The sequence below is a fragment of the Gracilinanus agilis genome, chromosome 2 (assembly GCF_016433145.1).
Source record: "Gracilinanus agilis isolate LMUSP501 chromosome 2, AgileGrace, whole genome shotgun sequence".
Classification (NCBI taxonomy): Eukaryota; Metazoa; Chordata; class Mammalia; order Didelphimorphia; family Didelphidae; genus Gracilinanus; species Gracilinanus agilis.
This window is the reverse complement of record NC_058131.1, coordinates 407,676,385-407,697,802: the sequence shown is the minus strand read 5'-3', so window position 1 is coordinate 407,697,802 and position 21,418 is coordinate 407,676,385. Positions and strand designations below refer to the sequence as shown.

At 39.6% G+C, this 21,418-nt stretch overlaps 1 protein-coding gene across 1 annotated transcript in view; it reads left to right on the top strand.

Moving 5' to 3' along the window:
* Positions 1-21,418, top strand: part of SYNE3 (spectrin repeat containing nuclear envelope family member 3) — a 137,527-nt gene that overhangs the window by 98,556 nt on the left and 17,553 nt on the right. Inside the window, exons 6-9 of the mRNA XM_044664583.1 lie at positions 1,122-1,283; positions 6,834-7,178; positions 11,505-11,641; positions 19,012-19,186. Of these exons, the coding sequence (XP_044520518.1) occupies positions 1,122-1,283; positions 6,834-7,178; positions 11,505-11,641; positions 19,012-19,186 (819 nt within the window). The remainder of the gene's footprint in view (positions 1-1,121; positions 1,284-6,833; positions 7,179-11,504; positions 11,642-19,011; positions 19,187-21,418) is intronic.

Sequence of the window (21,418 nt, the reverse complement as noted above, 5' to 3'; positions counted from 1 at the left end):
GCCAACATTTATATAGTTCTTTAAGATTTACAAAGTACTTTACAAACATACCTCATTTTATGCTTCCAAAAACTCTGTGAATAAGTGCTATTATTATCCTTATTTTAGAGATAAGGAAACAAAGACTAACCATGTTTAAGTGACTTGATTAAGATCAGACAGCAAGAAATATCTGAGGCTGGATCAGTGGATTAGAACTCAGATCCTCTGACTTCTAACTCCTGTGTTTTTTTATTCCACATTAAACAGTCTCTCACTTCGCCATGCTTTGCTATTTCTTAACTGTTCTCCTTCTCCTAGCCATTTCCCCTGGTTTTAACCTCATTAGCCATGGTAGTTTTTCGTTTCATGACTGAAGCATATTGGTATAAATACACTAGAGATCTTTTTTTGCAAATGAAATATGCAACATAGGAGTGAGGGAGAATGTGCTACTATGATAGGGTCAGGAAAGTTAGGTTCACAATCCCTTTAATTTCTGTGCAAGATCATACTCACCTGTAGTAGGTACAGTGGGCAGTCTTTCCTCCTCTTTTGCCCCAACCTACTCACTGCCCAGATTTCAGCCACTGTTGGAGGGTCCAAGAGAGAAAAGGACAAAGGGAGTAGAAGCTCCTCCCCTCACTTTTCTTATTACTCTCTCCCACCCCATCCATCCCTCTCTAGACTGGGTACTGATTTCTACCCACCCCCTAAAATTCACCTCCATGGAAAGAACCTAGAGATCTGATCGACTAATCTTTAGGCTCATTTTCCCCTTATTGATAATTGTGGGTCTACCTAGTGTCTTTATCTCATGGTTCATCACATGGAAACATTGCCAAATCCTGGCTTCCAGAGATCTTGATGGTTGGTGACTTGGTAGAAAGGACTCAGAAGTCCAAGGTTCTAGTCCAAATAGTCCCACCAACTTGCCACATATCTGTGGGTAAGACACTTCTCTTTCTGGGCATTTTTTCTATCTATAAAATGGAGATAATCTCTGTTGTTCTTATCTTATAGACTTGCTGTGAGGATCCATGAGCATCCAGTGGGATAACAAATATTAAAGACCTTGAAAAATTGTAAAGTACCTTGGAAATGTTTGATAATGTTTACTATTATTGTTATTCTTTTAATAGGAAAGAGTCAGCCTCCTTGAGAAGATAACCAAGGAACATGAGCAATACAAGGAAAATGTGGACCAATTTCACCTGTGGCTAAACGAGGTGATGGAAAAAGTAAACACCTCTCTAGGAAAAAGATGCAAATTTTCTCCTAAGCACCAGCTCAAAACTTTACAGGTAACTTCATATATTACTTATCTTTGGATGGAAGGTTTTGTTAAGAGATATTTATGTTGTTCCTGGCCCATGTTGTCCCAACTCAAGGAAGGACAGGGAATATTGTGGGACCTTCCTTTGTTCTGGCATGCCTTGTTACAACCATCATTTGTTAATCACTATATACCAAGCACTCTTCTAAATGCTGTAATTTCATCGGATATATAAAATAAATATATGATGGTTTATGGAAGGAGAGCACTAGCAATTAGTGTGATCAGGAAAGGCATCATTTAGAAGGAAGTGCCTGAGATGAGTCTTTTTTTTTTTTAACCCTTATCTTCCATCTTGGAGTCAATACTGTGCATTGGCTCCAAGGCAGAAGAGTGGTAGGCAATGGGGGTCAAGTGACTTGCCCAGGGTCACACAGCTGGGAAGTGTCTGAGGCCAGATTTGAACCTAGGACCTCCCGTCTCTAGGCCTGGCTCTCAATCCACTGAGCTACCCAGCTGCCCCACCCTGAGCTGAGTCTTAAAGGAAATAACAGGTTTTATGAGGTGGAGGAGAGGAGGGAATACATTCCAGAAATTCAAGGCACTGTGTTGGGTATCGAGGGGTCACTTTAAGGTACATCAGCCTTCTCTTATATGCAAAGAAATGCTGGGAAAACCAACAAACTAACTAGAAAGCTAGCCCCCCCTTTCCTGGAGATGACAATCTAATGTATCCTTCTAAGAAGGAATGCAGCCTACAGCACATTCAGGGGGTGCTGATGGGAAGCAAACTACAGCTACTCAAGTCACTTGCCGCTGCTTAGGATTTGGACCTCCTCCTTCAAAGTAAGCAGAGTGGTTTGGTGCAAAGAGTGCTAGACTTGGAGTCAGGAGGCTTGGGCATGAATCCTGATTTTCATGCCTTTGGGCCATCTGATCTGAGCTTCACAGAATCACAGAGACATTCTAATTGAGCCTTCGTGTGATCTAAAATTCCTTCTACAGAATGATCCAGCCTTGACTTGAAAACTTTCAGTGAGAAGAGGAAACTTTCTATCTACCTCCCTAGTCAACCCATTCCATTTTTGGAAAACTGTTTAAAGTTTCTGCTTTATATCATGCTTTTTCATTCATTGACTCACTCTTTCTTTCATTCAAGCCTAAAACTCTCTTTCTGTAAATTTTTTCAATTCTAGCCTTGCCCTGCAGGGACTCATAGAACCTCAGCATAAGAGCCTTTATAAACACTTGAAGACATCAATAGTGTGTGCCCAAGTGCCATGTTTTCTTTTCTGCAGGGGAAACACTTCTGATTGCTTTTCTTGATCCTTTGATCGTGTGGTCCATAGTCCCTGTGAATGATGATGATCATTCCCAGATTATCAAATCCTTCTTAAGATACAGAACTAGACACACCACAGATGTGGTCTGATCAGATTCAAATAAGCAGGACTATTCACTTTGTTCCTTCTGGACATGGGTCTTCTTAATGCAGCTGAGGATCTCCTTACCTGTTTTTAGTTTCATTTTCATTGTTGACTTAATTTGAGCTTGTAGTTTACTAAAACACACAGAATTTGTTTATTGGAACTTTTAGTCCAAGAGTGTTTCTCTCATTCTTCATTTGTGAAGTTTAATTTGTGAACCTAAATACATTACATTTCACCTTCGATAAATCAGTCAGCTGGCATTCACTAAATGCCAACTATGTGCCAAGCCCTGGGGGTATAAAGAAAGAAATGAAACAGTGCCCATCATCAGAGAGCTGACATTCTGTCAGGGGAGATAGCGTGTCCTTATGTTTTTGTGGCGGAGATTGTCATTCAGTTGTATCTGACTCTGTATGACTCCATTTAGGGTTTTCCAGGCAAAGATACAAGAGTGGTTTGCCATTTTCTTCTCCAGCTCATTTTACAGATGAGGAAACTGAGGCAAACAAGCTTAAGTGACTTAAGGTCATACAGCTAGTAAACATCTGAGGCTAGATTTGAACTCAGGAAGATGAGTCTTCCTGACTCTAGGCTGGGTACTGAATCTATTGTACCATCTAGCTGCCCATGTACAAAATATGTACAAAATAAATACATGGCAGATTTGTAAAGGGAGAGCGCTAGCAATTGGAATGCTCAAAAAAAGACATCATTTAGAGGGTAGAGCTTATGTTGAATCTTTTTTTTGTCTTTTATTCTTTTTATTTTCTGAAAATTTTTATTTAACTAATTAACTTTGAATATTTTTACATGGTTACAAGATTCATCTACTTTCCCTTCCCACACACCCCTCCCGTAACCAATGCACAATTCTTTTGTGTTGAATCTTGATGAAAATAACAGTTTTTATGAGGTAGAGGAGAGGAGAGAGTATATTCAGAAATGTGAGGCACCATATTGGATATTAAGGGGTATAGAAAAAGCTGAAGATTACAGTCTGGTTGGAGAGGTAAGATTCACACACATAGATAACTTATAAGATGTGGCAGTTCTTCGCCCTGGCTGTGATCTGTAAAGCCTCATAGAAAAGGTAGGAGATAACCTGGGCCTTGAATGATGGGTTTATAGATTTTTGGCAATACAGTTTCTGCATGATAAAGATATGGAAAACTGGTAAAATTGCTTGAGATGAACCAGTCCAGCCTCCTATGTATAAATATTTATAAGCTGGACTAAAAGGCAGATTTGTTTTGCTCATTTGTTTACATTGGTTGTTCAGTGCCTTCTTGAGCAATTAGGGACATTTGGAAACTGAGCTGTTTTGGCTTTTAAAGCCCTTCATCACCTGGCGCATTCCTACCTCTCTAGTCTTTTTATATCTTCCTCTTTTTTTTTTTATTTGAAAAAATTCAATTAATTAATTAGTTAAGAATATTTTTCCATGGTTACATGATTCATTTTCTTTCCCTTCCCTTCCCCCCCCCTCCCATAGTGAATGAGCAATTCCACTGGGTTTTACATGTGCCATTGTATATCTTCCTCTTCAACCCACTCCCACCCCCCACATATACTGCCATCCAGTGACAGAAACCTCTCTGCCATCCTTCCAAGACTAAGCATTTTAAAAAGACTTTTAACTTCTGTCTTAGAATCAAAACTGAGTATTGGTTCCAAGGCAGAAAGAAGAGCAGTAAAGGTTAGGCATCTGGGGTGAAATGACTTGCCCAGGGTCCCACAGCTGGGTAGTGTCCGAGGTCACATTTGAACACAGGACCTTCTATCTCCACATCTCTATCCATTGAGCCACCTAGCTGCCCTGTAGGGATTGTTTTATTCTTTGTATTTGCACCTCTAGTTCCTAGTACAGTGTTTAGTACATAGTAGGTGCTTAACTCTGTTTGCCTCAGTTTCCTCATCAGTAAAATGAGCTGGAGAAGAAAATGGTAAATTGTTCCAGAATGGGGTCACGGAAAGTGAGCACAACTGAAACGACTGAACAACAAACAACAAGGTGCTTAATAAAAGCTTGTGATTGGTTAGACCGAGTAATGTCTTTATAGTAGATAGAAGACCAGCCTTAGAGGCAGGAAGACCTGGGTTCAAATCTTACCATGTATACATACATACAAACTATGAGATCGTAGGTAAGATACTTCATCTCTTAGTGCCCAGGTAACTATCTAAAACTAAGTTGTAAACAAGTTCATCCATGTCCAATCCTAAGCCCCCAAGTTTGGGTCCCGGTCCTTCTTCTCTTCCCTCTCTGTGTCCTTTCTCTTGGTGATGCCATCATACTGTATGAACTCAATGATCATCTCTAGGGACCAATTTCCCCAGTTTCTTTCCTAAGCACAAGAACAGAATAACTCAATCTACCTGATTTCCCTTAGATATCTCAGATTTATAGGTATAAAAACCAGAATTCATCTTACCTCCTAAATGTATCCCTTCTGCCTTCTCCAAACTTTTCTAATTCTAATGGAGGTGCCACCAGCCTTCCATACTTACTCAGATTCACAACCTTGGAGTTAGTCTTAATTCTCTTTATTTCACTCCCCATGTAAAATCAGATGCTAATTTATTCTGATTCTGTCTTCCTGGACTCTCTCACATTTGCTGCCTTTCTCTCCATTCCCAGAGCCACCCACCCTGGTTTTAGACCCGTATCATTTCTCACCTGAACTATAGCAAGAACATCCTAGTCTGACTCCTATCTTCTAGGCTCTCTCCTCTCCAATACATCTTCCACATAAGAGCCAAAATAATCTTTCTAATGCATCCCTGACCATGTCAGCCCACCACAAAGAGCCTCGAATGGCCCTCTGTTGCCTTCAGGACAAAATACAAAATCCTCAGCTTGGCATTTGGAGCCCTTTATAATCTGGCTCCTGTCTATGTTTCTAGGACTTTTGTATGTTACTCCCCTTCATGTACTTTATATTCCAGCCAGGCTGACCTATTTGATCTTCCTCAAGCTCAATATTTCACCTCTTACCTCTCTGCCTTAGTTTTGTCAGTTCTGTGTGCTTAGAATGTACTAGAACACTACCTCAGCCTCCTTCAAGGCTCGGCTCATGTGCCACTGCCCGCAGAAAGGTTTTCCTGATATTTCTGATTCTTAGTTTATTATCTTATTTAATCCTCACAACAATCCTAGGAGGCAGGGGCTATGATATCCCCATTTAATAGTTGAGGAAACTGAGGTAGAAAAGGTTAAGTGATTTTTTTTTCAGCATAAAATTGTCTGATTTTATTTTATGCATTCCAATTCTTTATAGTGAATTTTATATATATCCTAATATATATTATATAATATATTATATTAATATTAATTATATATTATATTAATATATATCCTAATTCTTATAGAGAGACTATTAGTGGGCTTCTCTAAAATTGAACAAAATATTAGGTAAGAAAAATAGAAATCAGTCCAAGTAAGACAAGTGTTCTGGGGCTTTTTTAGTTAAGACAGCAGAGCTCAATAAGTTCAGAGCCTGGAGGTTCATGCAGGACACTTTTCACAAAGCTAGTAAGTGTCTGAGACTAGATTTGAACTGAGGCATTTCTAACTCCAGGTCCAGCACTGAATACCCAATGAGCCTATTAGCAGCCTCCTATCTATTAGGCTATTATATTTTCCCAGTAGGATATATAGGCTGTATTATTATTATTATTATTATTATTCCTATTATCTAGCACAGTGCCTTGTCCATAGTAGGTGCTATTAAATTCTTGTTAGATTTGATTGAATTGGATTTAAATTTGGTCATTCTATTATTCTAAGGTATCTTCCATCCAACTCTAACATGAATATATTTGATAAGGAGAGTGAAAATGCCTTGGAATTAGATGGGAAAAGAAAGAGGACCCCTGGAAATCTGGTTAACATTTTCCCTCTTCTTTTTTTTTCATGATTTTTTTTAAACCCTTAACTTCTGTGTATTGGCTCCTAGGTGGAAGAGTGGTAAGGGTGGGCAATGGGGGTCAAGTGACTTGCCCAGGGTCACACAGCTGGGAAGTGTCTGAGGCCAAATTTGAATGTAGGACCTCCCATCTCTAGGCCTGACTCTCAATCCACTGAGCTACCCAGCTGCCCATTCCCTCTTATTTCTAATCAGCCTTTTACAACCTTCTTTACGCTTTAGAATTTCACTAAAGATTTCCAGAGTGGTGAGAAATCATTAAAGAAGCTCGAGCATCAGTCCGCCGCCGTTATCCAGAACACCTCTCCTGTGGGAGGAGAGAAGATTACTAATGAGCTGGAAGAGCTAAGGAAAATCCTGGACAAGCTGAAAGGTTTTTGCAAGGAGGAAGAGGAGAGGATCCTGAAGAAGCTGAAGTCAGAGGGGGCCTATGAGGTACAGGTCGCACAGCTGGAAGCTGAGCTCAGAGAATTCAGGAAGGAGCTCCTGAGACTGGTTGAGGGTCTGGAACCTGGGGAGAAAACGAGGAATGAAGCCGAGTTGATAGCTCACTGGAGGACTTACTCTGTAAGTTGCATCTAGTTTGATCTTGAATTTGATCTGTCCTGACAAGTTAGATAGGTTGTGGGGATTCCCTGGATTATTATGGAAATGCCTCAGGTGAGCAAATTAGATTAAGTGGGGCTTTGTGGCCCAGTGGGGAAGTTGTGTTTTATAATGGAAGAAATACTGGACATGGAGAAGTAAGACCCATGTTTGAATTGTAGGGCTACTACTTATTCATCTGTGTTACCTTGAACAAGTCACTTCATCCCTCTTTGGTATCAGTTTCTTTGTCTATATTGGTAAGGTAATTGGTAATTACCCAATTAGTCCATTGGTAAGGGCTCTTCTAGGACAGCTGAAGGAAGTAATAGAAAATAATACTGTAGGTGGGAGGATCTGAGTCAGGGAGACTCATCAATCCAGTCTCAGACACTTCCTAGCTGTGTGAACCTGGGCAAGTCACTTAACACTGTTTGCCTCAGTTTCCTCATCTGTAAAATGAGCTGGTGAAGGAAATGGCAAACTATTCCAGTGTCTTTGCCAAGAAAACCCCAAATGAGAATGAAAAGTCAGACATGACTGAAAAATGACTGAACAACAAGGATACTTCTAGATTCAGTGATATTAGGAAGCTTGGCCAGAAATAAAAATAATTTAAGAATAGTTTCTGCTTGGTATTATTTATATGCTTTTTCAAGCTATCCATCTCTTATTAGTCCATTACCAAGTTATCTATGAAAGCAGCTAGGCGGTGCAGTATCTAGAATGTCAAGTCTGAAGTCAGAAAGACTGATTTTTCTTGAGTTCCAATCTGGCCTCAAGACACTTACTGTGTAACCCTGAGATCGATTATCCATGGACCCCTTAGGAGTTTGTGGCATCAAGGTTCAGAATTCCTAGTTCAAGGGCTGGATGTAGTAGAAAAAAACAAAATAAAATAAAATGCTGGGCTAGATTCTCATCCTAAGTTACCTCCCATCTATAAGCCTCAATATCTACATCTGCAAAATGAGGTTATTGGACTAGATGGTCTCAAAAGGCCCTTTCCAGGACTAACTTTTTAAAGTCATTGTTATTATTGGTCTTATTCATCACTATACTCTTTTTCATTCATGTAGGTCAGTAAATTTTCCAAAAATGAACTTTTCATTAAACTCTCTGCAAAAGAATTGACAAACCAAGTGTTATTTCCATTTTATATATTGGGGAAATGAGGAGAAGGTAGGCTTCCTGACTTCTCCAAGCTTCCATAATGAGATAATGATAGAAGAGTCAATACCAGTGTAGTATTTAAACATTCACCACTCCTCACTGTCTCCCCTTTGGTAGCAGAACATGGAGCATGCTTGCTGCTATTGCAGTTGGAGAGGGATGGCTGACCAAGGTGGTCTATGGTTCTAATCCCAACTTCTTGGTCAAAGGACAAGCAAACAAGATAGAAGAGTTGCAAAGGGAAATTCAAACTGAGGAATAATTTTATCTTTACACTTTATTTTATTTTTTATTTTTCCCCACAGTAACATGATTCTCTTCCCTCCACCCTCCTGGAGTTGACAAGCAATTCCACTGGGTCGTACATGTATTATCACTCAAATCCTATTTTCATATTATTCATTTTCATAATAGAGTAATCTTTTAAAACCAAAACCCTACATCTTATACCCATATAAACAAGTGATAAATCATGTGTTTTCTTCTAGATTTCTGCTTCTACAGTTCTTTCTCTAGATGTGGATAGCATTCTTTCTCATAAGTCTGACGAGAAATTTTTTAAAGCTCATTTAATTAACTAATTAATGAAGAAAATTTTCCCATGGTTCCATGAATCATGTTCCTTCCTTCCCCTCCTCCCTTTCTCCTCCCGTAGCCAATGAGCAATTCCACTGGGTTTTACATGTGTCATCGATCAAGACCTGTTTCCATATTATTAGTATTTGCATTAGGATGATCCCTTACATCCCCAATCATATCCACATTGAACCATGTGATCAAGCAGTTGTTTTTCTTCTCTGTTTCTACTCCTACATGAGTAATAATTTTTAAACTATCTTCATATGTGATTTAAAAAACACAGAAAACTTAAGGAAGAGGTAATGACTTGAATTATAGATAAAATTTTTGACAAAGAGAGTCACTGGACTTAAAACACTATAGAGTCTAAAACCAGAAAATACATTTGAGAACACATAGTCTAACACCAATTCTACAGAAAACTTAGACCCAGAACAGTTAAGGGACCTGCCCATGACAATAGCATAGAATGACTCCAAATCCAATGCTGTTGTCACGACACTCCAGAGTCAGGAGACGTGTATTCCAGTCCCAGCTCTCCCACTAGGTACCTGAGTGGCTTCAAGAAAGTCTTTGTGTTTTTCTGAGCTTTACTTTTCTCCTCTGTCAAATAATATTAATAAACCTCACCTGCCTAAGTTCCTGCACAGTTGTAAGGGCCACCTAAGATAAAAGTCAAACTGTTTTTATATAATTTATATGTAATATTATAAATTACTAATGGCTATGGTGAGGAAAGCACTTTGTTTACTGTAAAGTTTGTGTCTCCATCACAATTCCCATTTCCTTTCCACATATTGACTATAATAAGTAAGTTATATAATAATTATTATAGGGGGCAGTTAAGTGGTGCCACGGCTAGAGCACCCAGCCTGGATTCAGGAAGACCTGAGTTCAAACCCACCTCAGACATTTACTAGCAGTAGCAGTGTGACCCCAGGCAAGTCACTTAACCCTGTTTGTCTCAGTTTCCTTATTTGTCTAATGAACTGGCAAACCATGCCAATTTCTCTGCCAAGAAAACTCAAAATGGGTTTATGAAGAGTCAGACCTGACTGAAACAACTGAAAAATAACCTTAATTCTTATTATTCAGAAACTTCTCCTGGAGGAATTCCATGTGAACTGGAAAGACCTCCAGGAATTGATGTAGAGTGAAAGGAGCAGAACCAGGAGAACATTGTACACAGAGACTGATATACTGTGGTAAAATTGAATGTAATGGACTTCTGTACCAGCAGCAATGCAATGACCCAGGACAATTCTGAGGGACTTATGGTAAAGAACGCTATCCACACCCAGAGAAAGAACTGTGGGAGTAGAAACACAGAAGAAAAACAACTGCTTGATCACATGGGTCAATGGGAATATGATTGGGGATGTAGACTCTAAACCAGTGGTTCCCAAACTTTTTTGGCCTACCGCCCCCTTTCTAGAAAAAATATTGCTTAGCCCCCTGGAAATTAATTTTTAAAAAATTTTAATAGCAATGAATAGGAAAGATAAATGCACCTGTGGCCATCACTGCCTCCCTGGATTGCTGCAGCACCCACCAGAGGGCGGTAGCGCCCACTTTGGGAATCACTGATCTAAGCCATGAGCCTAATGTAAATATTAATAATATGGAAATAGGTCTTGATCACATGTAAAACCCAGCGGAATTGCTCATTGGCTATGGGAGGAGGGGGGGGAAAGGGGAGGGAAAGCACATAAATCATGTAACCATGGAAAAATACTTCAAGTTAATTAAATAACATCCCCAACAAAATAAATAATTTTTAAAAAGAAACTTCTCTAAAGCTGTCACTGAGTAAAAGAAAATGCAGATAAATTTGTTAAGTGTGAACACAAGTTTCAAGAAAGAGGCATTGGGTAAGTTTTTAATCTTCCTAGGGCTCATTTTCCTCATCTGTAAATGAGGGAATTGAACAAAAAATGCCACCTCTCAGGGCACATCCTACTCTAGAGCTACCATCTAATGGGCTCAGGAAAACAATCTAGAAAGGAGTGGGAGGGCTGTGAGCTCTACTGGTGAATGGATTGCCAGCACAAGGGAAGCAGGAATGCCTAAAGTCGAAGTAAAGAAGCTCTTCCCAACACAGTCAGGAAATAACTCTGTGAAAAATCAACTGTCCTGGGGACGTTTCCCTGGAGCTCTTACCTCCCAGGTTTGTTGTGAAGACCAGATGAGATAACGTATGGAAATCAGTTTATGAATCTTACGCACTAACCTGATATATAATGAGAATTGTTGTTTAACCGTGTCTGACTCTTCACGATCCCATTTGGGATTTTCTTGGCAGAGAAATTGGAATTGTTTGCCATTTCTTTCTCCAGCTCATTTGACAAATACAGGCAAACAAAGTTAAGTGACTTGCCCAGGTTCACACAGTTAGTGTCTGAGGCCAGATTTGAACTCAGGAAGATGTCTTCTTGACCTCAGGCCCAGCTCTCTATCTACTGAGCCACCTGATTAGTTGATTTTAATGATGTCTAGATTTTAATGCTTTCTAAATCGTGTTTTGAATTTGTTTTGATTCTTGTTTTCATGATTAAGACCACCAGATCAGCTCTGGCAGCAGAAGAACCTAAAGCTGAAAGACTAAAGTCTCAGCTAAAGGAACTCGTCCGGTTTGACCATGATCTGCAACCCCTCTCGGACAGTGTTGTGACTACCTTACAAGAGTTCCAAAGGTATTTAGAATTGGTGATACTTTCACAAATGAATAAATTTGGCTCAGTCACTCTAGTACTCAACACCCTTCAATGACTCTCTACAATCTACCAAGAAAATTCAAATTCTTTTGTTTTGCACTGAACCTTGTACCAGCCTACATTTCTGCCTTTATTTTACACTGTTCTCCTTTCTACATTTCAGTCTATACTCAAGCCAAACTTGCCATTCACCAACCCCTATACATGCTCCCTCTGTTTTTTTTTACCAGGAATGCCTTGCCTCATCAGTTGTATTCCTATCCATCCTACGATCAAATGATATGTCTAAGTGTCCTTTACACCCCTCTAATGTGATGTGCTTATAATGTACAATCTTATATTTTCTGTCCAGGTGTCTTTTGTATCTACTAGACCAGTGATGGGCAAACTACGGCCTGTGGGCCAGATTTGGCCCCCTGAAATGTTCTATCTGGCCCCATGACCTTATTTCTAATCTGACTAATACAATGAATAGGATACAATACAATGAAACCTCAGAAGAGTTGCCTTAGAAACAGATTGACAGATGAGCATTTCCTTTCCTTTGGCCCCCTCTTTAAAAAGTTTGCCCATCACTGTACTAGACTATAAGCTCCTCAAGATCAGAGACTAAGTTTTACTTTTCTCTCTCAGTAACTAGCACATTCCTCTGCCTAAAGAAAGCACCTAATAAAACTTTATTAAATAACATGAAACCTAGGAGATGAATGGCCACCTAAAACCAAGTCTTCAGAGATACTCTGATTTTCTCTGAAATTTGATACCTTTTTTTTTTTTCACCCCATCAAATGCTGTGTTGTTAGCTTCTAATACAGGTCATGTTAACAAATATAATTCATCCATTCACTCATCTGACACTGCCTAAAGACCTGGATTTCACTTCTTAAGATACAATCTCCTCATCTGCCCTTTTTCCTAAGCCTCAGGATGTAATTTAGTCAGCATTTCCCCCTAGTATTGCAATTGTGGTGAATAAAGGAAGTATATGCTTTTCAAACTCATATAAACCTTTCTAACTGAATGACAGCACCCGAGTGGAAGTACCATGTCTGGTATTTCTATAGGGCTTTAGCTCACCTGTGAAATAGGTAGTGCAAGTATTGCACCTATTTTACAGATATAGAAACAGAGGCTCAAAGAAGTTAAATAATTTGCACTAGGTCACACAGTCAGCATCTGAGTTGGGACTAAAATTCTGCCTTTATTTTACACTTTCTCCTTTCTACATTTCAGTCTATACTCAAGCCAAACTTACCATTCACCAACCCCTATACATGCTCCACATTCTTCTTCCTCAGTATCTTTTCTCCCTCTGTTTTTTCATGTTTCCATAGCCTGTGAAGCTTCCTTAGACTAACTTCCTTTGGTGGTTTCTGGATTTGTAGCCAAAGGCAGTCTCTGCTTCCCCCCAAACAAAGAATTCCTATCCTGGTATCTTTATTTTTTGTTTGTTGTTGTTTTTTCCTGGTATCTTTAAACACCATTGTGGAATCAAGATGTGTTTCATGGGAAGGACACCTTTGGAATTCTTCAAAGGTTAAGAATAAGATTCCATTTCCTGCTACACTCATCCAAATGCTGCTTGTGATAATCTAATAGAGTCTCTGACTGCGAGAGTTAGCCCAAGACCATTAGGGTAGACCCAGAACTCCAGGAGACTGTCGGTGACAGTAAAGGGCAGGACAGAATCACATACTGTTGGGAAGAGCGATCTGTGGTGGAAAAAGCCTAAGATTAAGGTAGCAGAGAACTCAGGATAAAGGAAGGACTATTTGAAAGGTAGTCAGAAGAAATGGTTCAAGCTTTGGCTTTGCAGCAAACCTGATGTGTGACTTAAATCATATTATTTCATTTCTCTGGGCTGGCAAGCTTCTTCTCTTATAAAATATGGCTAATAATAACTGTTTCCTGGGTGGATGCATCAGATGTGATGATGAATAGCAAATACTTTATCAATTTTATTATAGTCATTGTTGTTAACAGCAGCTAGCATTTGTATTGTGATTTAAAGTTTGCAAAGTTCTGTACATGTTATCTCATTTGATCCTCACAACCCCGTGAGGTAGATGCTATTATCTCCATTTTGGAAATGAAAAAAATGAAACTAACTGTTATGTGACTTATACAACAGGACCACATATCAAGTGAGTATAGGAGGTGAGATTTGAACACAAGTCCAGGTCCAGCATCCTTACCCACTGCACCACCTAGCACTGCAAAATTCCTTTATATAAAAGAGTAGCAAAATAATGGAGTTAAACTAATTGAACCTGAAGGTCCCTTCCAGTGCTAATGTTCTGTGATTCTTGGCTTTGAGTACCAGAAGGTTCAGCCAGCAAGAGAATGAAGGTTATAAATTGGAAAAACTGAGAGGGCATCCTCTGAGAGGAGAATCTGGGGTTGAAGCCAGGTTCTGAGAAAGAACAGGCAGAGGCACTCTTATGTAGTGGAAAGGGCTTGGCTAGAATTCAGCAGAGATGGTTTTCAATACTGGCTCTTCTGCTAGCTGGTAACCGTGGGTCAATTGCTTACATCTTCTGACCTTTCATTTCCTCAATCTTTAAGTAAAAGGGCAATAGTACTTTACATCTCTGACTCTGAATTCCATTATTTGTAAAATGAGGATGTAACCTAGCTCATGGGGCTCTTGTAAGGAAAGAAATTTATAAACTTTAAGGTACTCTAATTATGAGCTATTTGTATATATTTCTCAATCACTAAACATTTGTTAAGTGCTTAACTATGTGCCAGGCTATATACTAATTGCTGGAGGTGAAAAGGAAGACAAAAACATAAAAACTTCCCCTGTCCTCCTGGAACTTATATTTATTCTATTTGAGAAGATGGCATACAAATAAATAGGTGCATGTATCCAGAGCAGATAACCTTAAAGGCTCAATTCAATGGAAATGGGAAAAGCCTACTGTAGAAAATAGTGCTTGGGATGAGTCTTGAAAAAAATGCCAAGGAAGTCAAAGGGAGGGATAAAAAAGAGAGAGCATTCCAGGCATAGGGGAACTATCAATGAAAAGCTATGTCATCAAGAGACAGCATGTTTTGTACAAGAAACTACATAGAAGCCTGTGTACTGGATCATAGAAAAATGGGAGTAAAGAGGAAGAACAATGGAAAAGGTCAGGTTGTAAAATGCTTTAAAGCCTCAAAGAAGATTCATTTGATCCTAGAAGTAGTAGGAATCTGTTGGAATGATTAAATAGGGCAATAACATATTCATGCCTTCACCTTAGGAAGATGAATTTGACAGCTGAATAGAGAATGGACTGGAGTGGGGAGAGACTTGAGCCAGGGAAGCCAAACAAGAAACTATGGCAATAGTCTAAATGTGATGTTATGAGTGTCTATACGTATCAAAATGGTAGTGGAGAGAAAGGGCTGTGTATAAGATGTGTTGCAAAGGTAAAACTGACAGGCCCTGACAAGAGATTAGATATGGCGTGGGGAGGGGGAGATGAGAAAGTGAGGAATCATAGATGACACTTAGGTTGTGAGTCTCGCTAATGAGGAGGATAGTGGTTTCCCCAATAATAATAGAGAAGTTTAGAAAAGAAGAGGGTTTGGGGGAAAGATAATGAGCATGCTTTTTTTATGAATATGCTAAGATGTCTATTAGACATCCATTTGGAGATGTACAACTAGAGATCAGAAGAAAATTGGGGACTAGATAAATTGATTGAATCATTAGCATAGAGATGATTAGTGAATCCATGGATGCTGATGAGATCATCAAGCAAGAGAAGAGAGAGAGTGAAAAGAGAAGAGGACCCAGGAAAAAGCCTTAGGGGTGGGGGATATCCATTGTTGACAGGCATGACCTGGATAAAGATCCAGCAAAGAACACTAAGGACCAGAATGGTAGAAAGAAAACCAGGAGAAAGCAATGTTAAAAAAAATTGAGACTATTAAGGAAAAGAGGGTGATTGACAGTATGAAAAGCAGTAGGGTGGTCAAGAAGTTTGAGGATTAAGGGGGAAAAAACCCCATTAGATTTTGTGTGTATGAGATCATCAGAGACTTTGGAGCAAGCAATTTCAGATAAATGTTAAAAGATAAAAGCCAAACTGTAGAATTTAGAAGAGGTTGAGAAGAGAGAAAGTGAAAGCACCAATTGTAGTCAGATTCCTCAAGGACTTTAGCCAGGAAAGTTAGGAGAGGCATAAAAGAATAACTAGTAGGGATGGATGGATAAAGTGAGGATTTTTTTTTAATGAAGGGGAAAGCATGAGTGTTTGTAGGCAATAAAGAAGTACCCAAAATTATTGAAGATATGATTGTGACAGGACCTGATCAAGGGAGTAATCTACTGGAAAGGATGGGATAGAATGGGATTGATGGTTAAGATTAATAGAGAGGTTAGCCTTGGAAAGGAGGAGGGGACAACTCTTCGTTTGAGAGAGAGGTGACATTTTATAATGGGAGAAGACATCTGAGTGATAGGACATAAAGAGGAAGGGACAAGAAGAAGCTCTCAGTATATGGTCTTGATTTTTTCAGTGAAGTAAGAGGCAAGTCTCTTTGCTGAGATGGGGAGAAAGGGTGCCATGGGAGGTTGAAAGAATTAAAAGGTTTAGAAAAATTGTCTTAGTAAGTGGGATAATGGCTATAAAAGGATTGCCATATTGTAATGAGGGCCCAGTTGAGATCATGTAACATAAATTCTTAGTGGATCCAGTCAGCACAGTTTCATGACTTTCTCCAGTTTCATTCAACAGCTCATGAGTAGAAATGAAGGCAGATGATGGGAGTAATCCAAGGTAGGAGGCTGGCAAGATATGAGTGCTGATGGGATGAAGGAACAAGTGACTATCATGTAGAGGAGAGTGTAGAGTTGAACTGACTCATCAAGAAGTCAAGATAGAGAGGAGAAGAGACTGTATCCAGTGCAGGAGAGAGAACTGAGGAGTGGAGGGATTGGAGGACATAGTGAAGATGAAGTGAAGAGTTGTTATAATGCAGAGGGGGAAGATAGAATAAAAAAAGTTTGTGATCAGATGAAAGAATTTCAGTTATTAAATCAGGAAGTGGGTGCAAGATCTCTGTGTATAGCTGAGATGTATTAGAGGTTAAGGGAAATGAGTAAATTGAGGAGCTGGGAAGAGTTAGTATCAATATGGATGGAGTTCCCTAGTATGAGAGGAAGAAGTTATTGGTTAGGTCCCTCATTGAAAACTGTCTCATCTTACTATATCATTGAGTTACACCTTACATTCCCACTTCCTCATACCATCCTGTATCTAAACAAGATTTCTATGTCACTCTTCCTTTTGGTAACCAGTATATTATTCCTGATTTCATGGATGGGAAAATTGAGGCTTTTAAGTATCATTGATAAAACCATGCAATTTAAACAATAAGTTGTGGCTTGTGGATGTTCAAAGTAGACATCTAAGAACCAACTTCTCCCCTACTTCCCTTCCACCATTGTGAATTCTCCTGCTCAGGTTCTGCTTTGGTTCATGCAGAGGGAGTGTTACTCTCCTAAGTCTGTTTTCTCCCATATTGTAAGACTCTTCATTTCCTGTTCTCATTTCTTTCTCCTAAGAAATTGGGTCGTTTTTCATGATGTCAGGGAATACTCAAGTTTCTATTCTGGAACCTTTATTTTTAGCATAGTGTCTGACATTGTAAGCATTTAATAAATGTCTACTCATCTCTGTCTCTCTGTCTCTGTCTCACTCATTCACTCACTCCATTGATCCACTCATATACTAGTAAAAAGAGCTATACCCAATATGACCTATCTTTTTTTTTCTTCTATTTTTGTTGTCTTTATGAAGGTATAAAATTGTAACTTAAAAGAATTTCAGGTTGAACATTACCAGTATTGTGTCTGAAAAATCACTGAAATGTGTTTTGGCTTACCTTTAACATTTCTAGTTGAGCATTCTTGCTTATTTTTGTTTTAAAAAATGGCAAACACCTGCATTATTTTTTAGAAGTGCCTTATGTTCATTGACCTTCTAGAATTTCAAGTGCTGATTTATGTATGACAGGTGGTGCTCTGAGTTCCATCTCTTATGCCAGCCATTCAACTTTTCCTTTGGCCTCACTCCCAGTGGGCAATTTGGAGCTTACCATCAAAGAAAACAAACATCAGACTTTGAGAAACAGAGCATTTTCAGGGAGTCAAGGTCAATTATCAGACCTTTGAGTAGCTAATAGCAAACACTGAAGATACAGAATTGGCATCTAGCTTTGTGGGAAACACAGAGGTCACCCATAGAGAATGTGGTCTTACTGTCCTGTTAGAAGTTAATTTAGCAGAAGTGAAAATAGTGAGCTCTAGCTGTGCTGGATAACTAGGATCACCACTCCCTCCAACTTCCCCTTCCCCTTGAGGGGGAAGGGCAGCAAAACTTCTTCTCCATCACTCTCACGGATCCTTCCTTCTGGCTTCCTTTCAAATCAGCCTTGGAAAAGCAATATAAAGGGAACAGACCAAGGCCCCACCTACCAAGGCCAGACAGCTCATCATAACCTTCTCCAGACAGAACTAGCTGACCATTTGCCCAGAAAGATCTAGGTCTAAGTTTCTGCACCTGCCCTGGGAAGTTATAAAAAATGAATCAGTGATTATCTTTCTGTAGCTCAAGCCTATTGCTAGAGAATTTCTCAGGTGTACTTTATACAACACAGTTGTAAAATCTATTTCTATCTCTCATCCTGGATGCTCCCCAACTCTTTGTTGCTACCATTTGTGAACAAACATATGTAAATCAGGAGTGCAAGGGTTTGCCATGTTGATCATACCTAGAAAAGAGAAGTATAAACAAAGTCGTAGGAAACAGAATCTTGGCAAACATACTCTCCCAGAAAAAGGAGAAGGGGTCTGAGAAATCACAGCTCTGCTCTTGGCAGCCCAAATGGTTCCAGGAACTCAATTTTGTATTGTTTATGCATGACTCAAACATGCAACTCCCATCCTAGAGTCCAGCTTTGAGGGTTTCATGCCTGATGCTTTCCCCATACAGTTCCCTAAAGGTTTCCTCTCAGTCCTCTGGCATAGTTGCCAGTGGCCGAGGCTGCCCTTCCTTGTTTGCTCTCAGGCTTGCATTCTTGCTCTTTGGCTGCACATTTGCTCCTTAAACCCACCTTTTACACAGCTTCAGCTGCCCTCACCCTCCTTTAGAATAGGAAGGGCTAGCTTGTCAGTCAAAGTCTGGATTTATCAGATGAAGGACAGGGCAGACTTCCATGGGGTCCAGGATGAGAAAGCTGAGAGATTTTCATCCTGACCAGTATGCATGTCTCCTTAAGAGCCCCAGGGAGGGCTGTGTGATTAATGCCATCCTGCTAAGACAGTTTTCTGAGTCTCCTTTTGATCCTTACAGGGCTAAAGAATATTCCTCTAAACTGAGAAATCGTTCTGGGACAGACCTGTGGCAGCACTTTCAGCACCCAATTCAAGAGTTCCAGCTGTGGAAGGCATTGACCCAGAATCTCTTGGCTGTCACCAACAGCCTTCCTGATCTCCCGTCTATACATACCTTTGTGCCACAGATCGAGGTAAATAAAGATGGTGTCATGAGAGGAAGACTACACTAGGTTCTTTTTAATTTGTGCAGGAAGGGAATATACATGGGGGCAGCTTACTGAGAGTGGTGGATAAGCAGCCATTAACACCTAGTAAATAAAATGTTTCTTGCTATCATTCTGGACATAGGCATACTAGGGGGCTACCAGGGATTGTATGATTTGCAGAGGAGGTGTGACATAGTGGATAGACCTTGGGACCTAGAGTCAGGAAGACCAGAATTTAAATCTCACCTCAAATATTTATAACTGTGTGGTCCTAGGTAAGGTACTTAGCCTCTGTTTGTTTTCTCAACCACAAAATTGGGATAATAATAGCCTTCCAGGGTTGTTATAAGGATTAAATGAGACAATATTTGTAAATCACTTATCATGGTTTTTGGCATATATATAGGTGCTTAATTTGGTACATAGTGAGTGCTTATTCCCTTCCTTCCATGTTACACAAGATAGAGATTAGACTAGCTGACCTCTAAAGGCTTTTTTACCTTTATGATTGTATAATCCTATGATCTCCTTCATTTCAAAATAATAATGCTTGACTATTGTAACATGGAGATGGCAGGGTGGAATTCCTGCAAGATACAGGGTCAGGCCTCAACCCAAAATTTCAGCCCCACCCCCAGAGAACTATGGGTGAGGGGCAGTTTGGGGGCAGTTGATTCCTGGCAGTTGAAGTGAGCAGGTCTCTCTGAACACATAGGGGATGTGTTCAGAATGCAACACAATCTCAGTTCTTGATTGCTTTGGAGGCCTTGTGGCTTAAAATCTACACAAGCCATTTTGGTTCTTCCTAGCAGCTAGTCTGTTTAGCTGAACTAAATCTTTCCAGCAACCGCACAATTGTTATTTAGTTATTTAGATGGTAGCAGAGATTACTTATAGGCATTGAGGGCAAGCTAGATATAAAGGCTACCTTCTCCCTCCTTGGGGGAGGGGCTGTTTCAACCTAACAATTTAGGGCTTCCCAGACTTTATTATATCCTTGACAAAACCTCCCTCCCTTTCCCTTCCTCACTTATCAGTAAACCTTCATCTTTTGGGAGTAGTGCCTGGCTGTTATTTTGGGGAATACTCACAATCATTTTTAAGCTTAGTTCCTTCAGCTATGTGACCCATACAAGTCAGATCCTCCTTCTGTCCCTGATAATTTCATGACATCAAGCTTCTCCCATTATTCCTTAGTCAAACCTGTGGGGAAATAAGTTAAGAAAGTCAACATCTTTAGGAGATAGCCTGGCCTAGCCTTGCCAGAAGACATCAGTCCAACCACCATTTCCAACTGATTTCTATCTGCTTGTTGGGAGGGGAGAGAAAGGAGCACTGAGCAATCTAGACTGTGCCCCTCCCTTTTCATTCAAGCCTCTCAGTGGGGGAGGAGTTAATCCAGCAGGTTACTGATCAGCTGGCATAACTACACCTACCCACAGATATCACTGTTAAAACCAACATAACACTATCCACTTCATAATTGTTTGGATTGTGATACTGACAGCATCTATTAAAATCCATATGTTATCCAGGTAGTATAATAAATTGGTGCAATTATCACCCAAGAATTTAATTATAGTGAGAAATAATATGGGCTTGAGACTTTGAGCCAATCATTTCCCTTCTCTAAGCCTCAGCTTAGGACAAGTAGGTGGCACAGTGAACAGAGTGCTGGGCCTGGAATGAGGAAAAATCATCTTCCTGAATTCAAATCTGGCCTCAGATACTTTTGAGCTGTGTGACCTAGGAAAGTCTTTGCCTCAGTTTCCTCATAAGATGAGCCAGAGAAGGAAATGACAGACCACTTCAGTATGTCTGCCAAGAAAACTCCAAATGGGGTCATGAAGAGTTGGACACAACTAAACAACAACAAAAAGTCTCAGTTTCACCATATGTAAAATACTAAATGATCTCTAAAGACCTTTCCAATTTTATTATGATTCTATGGTATTTTTTCCTTCTAGTAATCTGTTTCCTACTTTGGAAAAGAAGGTACCTGAAGTACCCATTTCACAAGACTTTTTTGAGGCTCAAATGAGATAATGTTTACAAAGTGTTTTGCATGTTTTAAGCTACTTTGTAAATATTTACCATTTATCGTGATGGTGATAGTATTTTTTTTACAATTGAATTTTTATTTTTTAGAAAAGATTTCCATGGTTACATGATTCATGTTCTTACTCTCCCCTCTACTCCCTCCCACACCCCCATAGC